The following is a 10,481-nucleotide window of genomic DNA, read 5'->3' as shown; positions in this document are numbered from 1 at the left end:
CTACCTGTCTTATTTCATAGGTACCTAAAGGGGGGTGTGTGTGTGTGTGTGTGTGTGTGTGTGTGTGTGTGTGTGTGTCCAAAAACCCCAACTTAAAAAATTATATCCAATTTGGACAAAATAAAAACCTAAAATGGTTCTGTGTTTTGATGTCCAGCTGAGGGGGATTCCTGACCAAGTCTACACAGGAGGGAGAGGCCCAGGCCCCCTTCTCTCAGGGACAGCAGAGTTAGTTCTCACATGGAGCCTAGCAGCCTGGCCTTGCATGCTTCCTCTCCAGCTAGGAGCTGATAACCACACAGCCCTCATCACAAACTAGGAATGTCCATCTCTATTCACAGATGAGAAAGGTGGGACAACTGCAGACAGGGCAGGGAACATGCATTGAATAGCAAGGCCACTGGAGTTCGGAAGACGAACTTCACATGCGTAATGCACTGTAGCCCAAATGTACAACCAGTAACTTTGTTTTCCCTAACTACCCACCCTCTCCATGACACTGACATACATGGCCCCTTCTGCACACACTTCCCTGTGACTGCCGCTGCTCAGACTCTTCCCTGCCCTCTCACACCTGAGCCCAGATCACTGTGTGCTCCTCCACCCTTACTCACATTCAGGTGCTCTGCTCTGCTCTGCTCTGCTCTGCTCTGCTCTGCTCTGCTCTGCTCTGCTCTGGGACTCCAAAACGTCTATTAAAAGCACTCAGCAGCCTAACCTAGGGCTCAACCAGTCCTAGCCCCAGAGACCCTCTTACTTTAAACACAATGAACTGACAAAGCAAAATACTGGTTTTAAGACATAGGCGGAGACAACACAGGTGGAGAAAAAGACCTGTCAGTCATCTGAAAGACAGAACAAGTAGAAAAATGAGGCATAAATATACAAAGAACAGGAGGGCTGAGTGAGCAGCACTGTCTACTTCTGATCAATTTCTAGAACTGAGCACCCATGGCTTAATGGTAAGGAATTAACACGGCCAACCCAAGTACATTTGTGCCTGAGCAATATAAATAAAAGTAGAAATGATAACTTAGTATGTGAATTAAAGGATTAGGGGTGTTTTTCAAAAATACAAAGGAAAATTATATGAGGAAACTGACAAATTTATGTACATTAATGATGTTAAATAAACATTGATAGACTAAACATTCCCAATTTCTAGTTAATAGAAAGTAATTATGCACATGAATTTAAAAAGGCATGACTAAAATAGATAGAAAAGTGAGCTGGAGGGAGCCCTGGTGGCCTCGTGGCAAGAAGCTGCACTACAATCCCGAACACATTAAGATTTGAGGCCTCTAGCTGCTCCATGAGCTGCATTCTGTAAAGGTGTGTTTTCTGTTTTGGCTGAGGCTTGGGTGGGACTGTTGCCCACAATTGGGTGTGAGCTGATTGAATTTAGCCTCATATTTAAAAAGGCATTTGGGACCTTGGGCCTGGTTTTAATTGTTTTCAGTCTTCTAAGTAGTATAGCACTGGTATGTCAATTCGCTGTACAGAGGTAACTGGTGGTTGCTGTGATGGTCAACACTCAGACACTGATGTGTCAAATGCAATAATGGTTGCCCATGGTGGACAATGTTTGATGAAACTCTCAAAACAAGTTTGGAAGCAGGAGTGGCATCCACTTCTGAAAGCCTCCGGAAACGAAATCAACGACTAAGGATGATAGAAGAAGAATCAATGCCTTTGAGCTGTGGTGCTAGAGAAGAGTATTGAACATACTATGGACTGCTAAGAGAACAAACGGGTCTGTATGAAAAGGGTGAAATCAAGTTTCTCCTTGGAGGTAAGGATTTTGAGGCTCTGTCTCCCATAGCTTGCTTTGGGCATGTTGCCAGGAAGGACTAGTCCTGGAAGGGTGGAAGGTCAGTGCAGAAGAGCAAGACTCTGGATGAGATAGATTGACAAAGTATCTGGCAATGGAGTCAGATATGTCAGAGACATAGGACAAAGCTCAGAGCTGTTGTTTATGGGTTGCTGTGAAGTAACAGGGAGCTTTGGGGCCTGAAGAGAAGAAGCCACACTGTAATCCCAAAAGCTCAGAGCTGCCTCCACTAGCTGCTACCAACTGGACAGCACACAACAAACAACAGTTGTAGCATGACCTGATATGTAGGGAACTAAAGAAGTCAAATACATTCACTCTTAGAGCTAATCAGTGCATTTCGCAAAGTTGCAAGGTAACATAAAAAAATTGTCAAAGAGAAAAACAAACTAGGGGGGAGGGGTAGGCAGGGAGGGAAATGTGCAACAATGAGTAAAGGGGTAAAAACTAAATGGAAAGAATATGCTGTAAATTTATGTTGCATAAAAAATCATTTAAAAAAATATTCCTAAAATCCATTTCTAAAGATTCTTCTGACAACAACATTTACAATTGCATCAAAATAAATTTTTAAAATATAGGAATGCATTTCGGCAGGGAAGCCCAAGACCTGCACTCTGAAAAGAGGAAGACACTCGCGGAAGATGATCTGAATACCAGGAGTCTCCAACCAGCAGCACTCCATAGACCGGGGGTGGAAGGAGGATACAAAGATCAAAGATTCGGGGTGTGCAGAAATAGGCCGCCTTGCAAAAAGCCAGCCCAAGCTGCCTGGACCACGCCTGCCTCTGTTGTCCGTGTCCCCACACACACACCACACGCCTGCCTCTGTTGTCCGTGTCCCCACACACACACCACTGAGGAGGGCATCTAACTTCCCCGCGAATTTATCCCGCACTCCCTCTCCCCCATGGCGCCCCAGAGACCACGCGGAGACAAGATGCTGTTCAGAGGGTGTTGCACTAAGTGGGTAGTAGGCCACGTGGGCACAGGTGGAGCAACGGGGACAGCGTGTAGCGTAGTCGGCGGAGTGCAGCGGTCGAGCAGAGGCGCGGGAGCGCAAGGCGGAGCCCACTCGAGTTGACCAGCACCAGGTAGAGCAGTGGGAGCGCCAGGAAGCCCAGCGGGAGCAGCAGCAGTGTGTGCAGCGCGCCCAGCACCCCCAGCCTGTGGATGGAGGGTGGAGCGCTAGTGGCCCACCACCCCTGGCCAGCCCGAATGAGCATTCCCGCATGCAGCCGCCAGCGCATGCAGCTCACCTGATGTCTGCTGCATCCAACAAGCCAATCTCCTGCAGGCAGAAGGTGCTAAAGTTCAGAGTGGGGCTCATACTCCCTAGGGGGACTCATACAACAAAGAGTGTGGGACCCACACCCCAAGGAGTGGCCAAAAAGCAGTGTGGCTTCCACAAGCAAGGGTCCGCCATAAGAGGTGGGTCCTAAGGAGCCACCATGTACAGCAGAATTGCCCGGCGTCTGAATCCCCCTTGATAAGTGAAGCCCTGGAACCTTGCTGCATCCTGGCCCTCACTCACACAGTCTGCCTTTGCCACCTCCTCCATTAGCGAGTTGGCGCTGTCCTGCTCAAGGCGGGGCTGAGACGTCCACCTGCGAGGAGTGGGCTCCAGGTCGGCACTCTTTCCCCACCGAGAGCGACCCAGACCACCCCACTATCCAGACCCCCCCCCCTTACGGTTCCAGACAGCTCCCAGAGGCGTCCAAAACAGCCGCTGCCTCCATCACCTTCTCCTGGAGCTCCTGGAGGATAGGCAAGACAAGGACTCAGCGCTGAAGAAGGGGATGAGGTCGGGTGGTGGGGACGCCTCCCCGGGGGCGGGGGGGGGGGCGCGGCACCTGCAGGACTCCACTCAGCTCCTGGAAACTGGCCCAGGCCTCCTCCATCCACCGTGCGCCCTGGGGTGCAAGAGTCAGGTCAGCTCTGGCGCACAGACATAGAGGCCCGGACCCCACCAGGGTGCCACACCCCTCAATGCCCACTCCTCTTCTGGACGTCAACTCTCCAACCCAGGCCATTCCACGCTTACCTGCTGCAGCTCCTCTGCCTGCACAGCGTACTTGGTTTCCATGGCCTCCAGCTGCTTCTTCAGTGGGAGTCGAGAGAAGTCAGAAGCCAGTCACGTCCCGCCAAGTTTCTTAACCCCGCCTCCTCTTTACACTGCCCAGTTGATTAGCTCCATATCCAACCCACCCGTCCCTCCCATCCAGCGTATCGGCTCCGCCTCCGCTTTGCCCCCTCTTAGGTTCCGGCCCCGCCTCCATGCCCACTTACTGTGGCCTCGCGACCCCTTCTCATACCCCCACACCTCTCTCCCGGCCCCGCTGGACTTTGCTCTGCCCTCCCGCAGACATTCCCAGCACCTGCAGCTCCACCAACTGGGTTCCGATTTGCTGCTCTGCACGCTGCTGATTCAGCTGTTCCCCTCCATAATAGAAGAGCTAGAGATGGGACTTGTAAGGATGTGGTCTGAGGGAATCAAAAAGGCTTGCCAGGGACAGAACAGGACTTCCCTTTGTGTACCTGACTTGACAGCTCCTCCCACTGCTCCTGCAATTGCTGGTTGTAGAGCTCCTGTGAATAGGGTTGAAGGGACTAAGTCACGCCGCAACTCCACTCCTGTCCTCCCTACATGAGAACCAATTCCCACACTTAGCAGTTCCAATGCCAGGTACGACCCACACAGCCCTGGACTGACCGCTAGGGTCCCGCCCCCTTGTATACCCTGGCCCGACCCTCCACTTGGCCCCACCACTCTACCAGTCAACCTCATCCCAGTGCAGCCTTCTCTGCACCTGTACAGCTAGAGCCACGCCCCCTGTCTACGAAGGCCACTCCCACTCCGGGGCCCCGCCCCAGTACTATTTGGGCCTCACCCGCTTACGTACCTCCGTGCCCCCACGACGTGTCCCCGCCTCCAGGACGCCCTCGACCCCGCCCTCCACGTGTCTCCATCTCCTTGCCTACTGCCCCCCTCCCCTCCAGGCTCCGTCCCACCCGGCCCAGGCTCTCCCCTCTGTACCAGTTCGCGCTTGTGCTGCTCTCCGGCTTCCAGCAGCCCACGCGCCCTCTCCGCGCGCTCTCTCGCGTCCTCACGCGCCTCTCCGCGCAGGGCCTGCGCCCCATGGCTGTGCTTCCTTTGCAGGCTGCAGAGGACAGAAATATCGCGACTGGGACGCCGTCCGTTGGGCCCTGTGTGCCCCACCGCGACCCTCCGCTCCAGCACCTGCGCTCGCGCTTTCGCAGGTCCTGCAGGCGCCCGGTGAGGCTCTCGTTCTCAGCCTCCAGACCCCGCACCAGCTCCTCTAGCTCCTGGTTTCGCAGTCGCCCATCACGGTTATCTTTCTGCAGCTGCAGCAACAACTCTTGCATCTCGGCCATGGCCGGGGTCGGTGGTCCTCGCTGCCCGCCTCTCCCAAACCCCAGGGGCTGCGTCACAAAGGGAAGGGGCCCAAGCGCAGGGGCCCCGCAACGTCACCGCACCAAAACCCAACACCAACTGACTGAAGCCACTCCAGGGTCCGTCGTCAGCCTGCAAAAGACAATTGAAGAAAGAAAGAACATCAAGTGGACTGCTTGCAATCCGCTGACGGGTGCAGCCAATCACCTAGTTCTTGCCCAAATTGATGAAAGCGGAAAGAACTTCCCCAGCAATGCACATGAGTTCTGCGCTCAGCACAGCCCTCATTGGCTTGTGGTGGGTGGTGGTGGTAGTGGTGGTTGTGTACCGTGGAGTAGGAACAGACCAATAGCTGACCCGCCGGTGAGTTTTCAGAGACAGTAAATCACACGGGAGGAGACTGCCCACCTTTCTCTGGATGAGCAGCTGGTGGATTCGGACCGCATATCTTTGCATTGGCAGTGATTCCTTACCACTAAGCTACCAGAGGCAAAGATGTTAAAGCTTCTCCTCACACACAGGACATGTTACTAAGAGAGGTTATTCCTTGAAGAGGGACATCATGTTTGGAAATGTCAGCGAAAACCAGTAAGACCCTCAACAAGATGGCTTGGTAGATGCAGCAATGGGCTCAAGTGTGGCAGAGATGGTAATGGCACAGGACAGGACAGGGTTCAGATCTGTTGTTTCACAGAGTTACTATGAGTCAGATTCGATTCGATGGCACCTAACAACAACAAGCCACAACAGCTGCTTCAGAGATCTGAGGTTTAGTAATGGTTGGCTCCACTTGGTCACTTGACCACACCCTCCTCTGGCTGTGGTGACCACACCCCTACATATCTCACCTGCTGACCTCACCTTGTTTTGCTCTGGCCTGTCCACTTCATAGCGCTGATCAATGAAAGTGTCTGGATGTTTTCCCCTTGCTTGTGTGAGGTTCCATTGGATCCGAACATGGTTCGAGGGGCCTCCTTTCTCTCCTCTGTCAGAGTTTTCATTCTGTCTCACTTGCTCATTGAAATCTTATTTCATTTTTGTTTTGTCAGTTGGTGCTGAGCATTGTAGGGCAATCATCTGAATGTGTGCTGTTCAGTTTTTCTGATTTCTGCTGCTATGGGAGGCTGGGCAGAAGCCCTCTGTCCCCTCCCACTGCTCTTGTTCTCTGGATGGGCAGGCATGGGTCACCCATCCTGAGACCCCCCCACTGAGGCCTCTCCCACTGCCTCCCCCAAAGCAAGCCTCCTTATCTCACTTTACAGATGGGTAAACTGATGTTCACGAACAAATGTGGCCAGGAAGAAGCAGCACCAGCATAAGGTTATCTATCCCAAGTGAGCTGTCGGAGAGAAGACTGGACCCAACATCTAGCAATTAAGAATGAGGACCCCTTGTGTCATCGCCCAGGCTTGCTCTTCTGCAGGAGGCCTGGGATGGATGCTCAGTCATGTGGGCTGTGGCAGCCCACCCCAGGACCAGGTGCATGGCTTCACTGGGGACAGCCCATAGCAACACTCCAACACTCAGGATTTCTCTCTGGCAGAGGGAGAAGCCCTGTTGAGGAAGGGAACTCTAGCCTCTCCACCTCACCTGAGAAAGGCATGAGGGAGGCAAAAAGTGAGAGAAGGTGGGCGGAGGTATGGGGGAGATACAGAGTAGAGATGAGGGTAGGGAGAACTGAGGGTGGCACCAACCACAGAGACACCTGAGCAGGACTTACCCCCACACCCCCAGGGGGCACGTGTCTTGTCATAGAACACTGCAGGACATGATTTGATGAGGATATCATTCTTGGATATCCTCTCTCAGATGGTCAATGTTTTGATTTATAAAGTTGTTAGGTGCTGTCGAGTCAAAACTGACCCATAGCTGACCCTCAAGTGGGTTTTTGAGGCTGTAAATCACACAGGAGGAAATTGCCTGTCCTTTTTCCTCAGAGCAGCTGGTGGATTTGAACCACTAGAGATGAACTGACTTAAGATTAGCACGACCGTCTGTCTTGCTAGGCCACAGGACTCCCTTTATAAAGAGACTGACAACAAAAAGTAATAATGAAAACCTGAATTTGTGTGTGTGTGTACCGTCAAAGCAGATCTGACAGGTACAGGAGGAGATTGTCCCTCCTTCTCCAGCAGAGCATCTGGTGGATTCGAACCGCTTACCTCTGGGATTGCAGCGTCTTGTCACTAAGCCACCAGAGCTCGCTGAAAACCAGAATTTTAAAAAGTATTTGATTTCTATCAGAACTGTCTTACAATGGAATGGCACCATTGGAAGGTTCTTTATAAATCAGTTTGTTGTGAGGAGCTGTTGAGTCGAGTACTCATAACAACCCTATGAACAACAGGTCTGAACCCTGTCCCATCCTGCGCCGTCCTCCCACTTCCTGACACACTGGAGCCCATTGCCAAAGTCACCATGTCAATCCACCTGGTCAAGGGTCTTCTTCTCCTTTGCTGACCTCCACCCTTCCCAGCATCATGTCCCTCTCCAAGGAATAGCCCCTCCCAGCAACACGCCCAAAGCTAGTTTATTTGATTTGCCCAAAGAAAGGACTTACAGCTGACCCTCCAGTTGGTTTTCAGAAACAGTAAAATCACACAGGAGATTGTCCATCTTTTTCTTACAGAACAACTGGTGGGTTCAAACTGTGTGTCTTTGGTTGGCAATCCAGCTCCTTACCAGGACATCAGAGTTCCTTGTAAATTGGGGGTTACCTATTTATAAATGACAGCGCCCCTCCAAATGTGAGGACAGGAGTAAGCATTAGCAGCTCTTCATCTTCCATGCAAATTGTTTGTGGTGGTATGTACTGTAGAGTTGGAACCGGCTCATAGCATACCTTCCAGTGAGTTTTTAGAGGCAGTAAATTACACATGAGTTGATCGCCCATCTTTTTCCTGCAGAGCAACTGGTGGATTCGAACCATGTAACCTTTGCACTGGCAACACAAGTCCTTTCCATTAATCCACCAGAACTCCCTTTCTGTGTGCAGCTGTGAATATGATTCCTGGCAGCCAGAGCTTCTCAGGAGCAGCCAGCACCAGTCGGTGGAGGCAGGTGTGATGCAGAAGAAGTTTCAGTGAAACGTTCCGACTAAGATGGAACTAGGAAGAAAGGCCTGGTGATCATCTGTGTGTGTCAGCTAATGAAAGCCCTGTGGTCATTGTGGTTTACACTAGTTGTAAGACTGAGCAGTGTTTTACCCAGCTGTGCGTGAGGTCAGCCCCCATCAGGGCCGATTTAATGGCAACCCACCATCCAACTAAGTCCCAACTTACAAGACCCTCATTGCATCTGCAGCACTGGTTCTTCCCACCAGGGAGTGCTGCCATACCACCACCCCCCAAGACCAGCAACCCACAACAGGTACTGACCAAACTGAGGCGAGGGAGCGCTGTCCACCTCTGAGCCCTGGTCACATGCTGATGGGCCAGGAAGGGCTGCAGTCTCTGGAGTAGAGGGTACTCGGTTTGTCCTGTCAAAGATTCACACCAGAAATCTTCTGGAGCTGTACATGGAGAGAGGCAGAAGTCTCATCCCTCAGGTGAAGGTCTCATCCCAGTGTTGGGGGGAGAGATTCAGGGAATAGATTGTTGCATCAGTCACATCCCAGGAGACAGGGCCCTCGAAGCAGCGAAGCCCAGTCAGTTCTTGGCCACCTTCAGCCTCCTGCTCCTGCCCCTGGCTTGTCCTTCTGTGGGGCAAAGTTATCTCCAGATTCTACCTCAACCAATCCATCATCCAATACCAGCTGCCGTGAAAGCATGTGTCTGAGTAGAATTTCATTCCATTGGCTACTTTTTCAGAAGTAGCTTGCCAATTCTTTCTGCCAATGCAACTCTGAGCTCTGAGACTTGACCCGGCATAGCCTGCTGCTTTCATATCGATGTTAACTGTGGATGTTATTACTGTACAAGATGGTTTTCCTAGGCATCAACTTTGACTTGTCCTACATGACTGGGTGGAAATCCAGAAAAGGGTGTTTACACACTAATTTTTATGGGATTGGTCAGATCTTTCCATCCCAGCAAGTTAAACTGAGGAAGCTTAGCAGTGAAAGTGGTAACCTCACTACCAGCCAGAAAGAGGAAACAGAGAATGCAGCTCAAGTCCTTTGGGGTCATAGATTCCTACACCATCAAGACCAGGACCTACACTAGAATAGCAGCCACCTCAGCAGAGAGCCACACACCAACATGGGACAGAGCTAAACTGGGACCACTGCCCCATGAAAACAGAGCCAGAGGCCTTCCCGCAGCTTGCTGGAGGACTGAGGGAAGACACCATGACTGGCAAGACTAAGAACTTTTCTCCTCCTGTGCAATCTGCTGCTTCTGAAAACTCATTGGAGGAAGGGTCAGCTATGGGTCGGTTATGACTTAACAGCAAATAACAAATAGCCTTTTGTAACACTAACCTAAATCATGAGGCCTGAGACCATTCGTGAGGAGCTGTCTGGACTGAAGCCTGCAGCCAGTCTGCACTATAGCCTGTTAACTTCCCTAATAAACTCTGTAACCGTGAAGATGGTTCTGGGAGATCTACGTGAGAACTGCAATGAATTCCAGGCTCAGTAGAGCAGTTTGTTACTAGAGAAAGCTGGAGAGGGACTATGGGTGACAGAAAAAAACTCGATGCCTATGAGCTATGGTGCTGGAGTAGAGTATTGAACATCCCGTGGACTGTCCTGGAGGCTGCTCCTTGGAGGCAAGGATTCTGAAACTCCATCTCACGTAATTTGGGGCTGTTGCCAAAAAGGGAGGGATGTCATGCTTTGAAGGGAGGAGGGTCAGCACAGAAGAGAAAGACCTTGGATGAGATGTGACTGTGGTGATGCGGCCATGTATGTCAGAGACAGCGAGGTTGGCTCAGGATAGGGCAGGGTTCAGAACTGTTGTTCACAGGGTGGCCATAAGTTGTAGTTGACTCCACAGCATGTAACAACAATAAAAAGTAGAGTAGCTTAGTTGATGTTGGAATAAGGTGTAGATGCAAGAGCGTGTTGGCCACATCTGACTTCATAAGAATTAAGTGCAAAAATGAATGACTGGCACACTGACAAAGAAGATTAATCAGAACTGGCTTTGACAAGCACTGTGGCATTTGGACAAGAACAAACTGGGAGGAGGGTAGAGAGAATGGTGCAGCGGTGAATGAATGGAAACCCAAAATCTCTGTAAATGTTTATGAAAATTAATAAAATATAATTATAGAAAAAAAATAAAATCAGTT

General features: G+C 51.1%; 1 protein-coding gene across 1 annotated transcript; it reads right to left on the bottom strand.

Annotated features, from left to right (window-relative positions):
• Positions 1 to 2,793: 2,793 nt before the first annotated feature.
• LOC102853507 (putative ciliary rootlet coiled-coil protein-like 2 protein-like) lies at positions 2,794 to 5,227 on the bottom strand. Its single transcript, XM_006894561.1, has 9 exons — positions 5,073 to 5,227; positions 4,869 to 4,992; positions 4,370 to 4,420; positions 4,210 to 4,287; positions 3,876 to 3,932; positions 3,685 to 3,744; positions 3,524 to 3,588; positions 3,340 to 3,438; positions 2,794 to 2,998 (listed from the first exon to the last, which is right to left on the bottom strand). Exons 1-9 carry the CDS (start codon positions 5,225 to 5,227, stop codon positions 2,794 to 2,796), a joined length of 894 nt encoding a protein of 297 aa, XP_006894623.1.
• Positions 5,228 to 10,481: the final 5,254 nt, after the last annotated feature.

This window comes from Elephantulus edwardii, unplaced genomic scaffold (genome assembly GCF_000299155.1).
Source record: "Elephantulus edwardii isolate Elephantulus edwardi_28Jun2011 unplaced genomic scaffold, EleEdw1.0 scaffold00146, whole genome shotgun sequence".
Taxonomy (NCBI): domain Eukaryota; kingdom Metazoa; phylum Chordata; class Mammalia; order Macroscelidea; family Macroscelididae; genus Elephantulus; species Elephantulus edwardii.
This window is presented reverse-complemented; position numbering and strand designations above follow the sequence as displayed.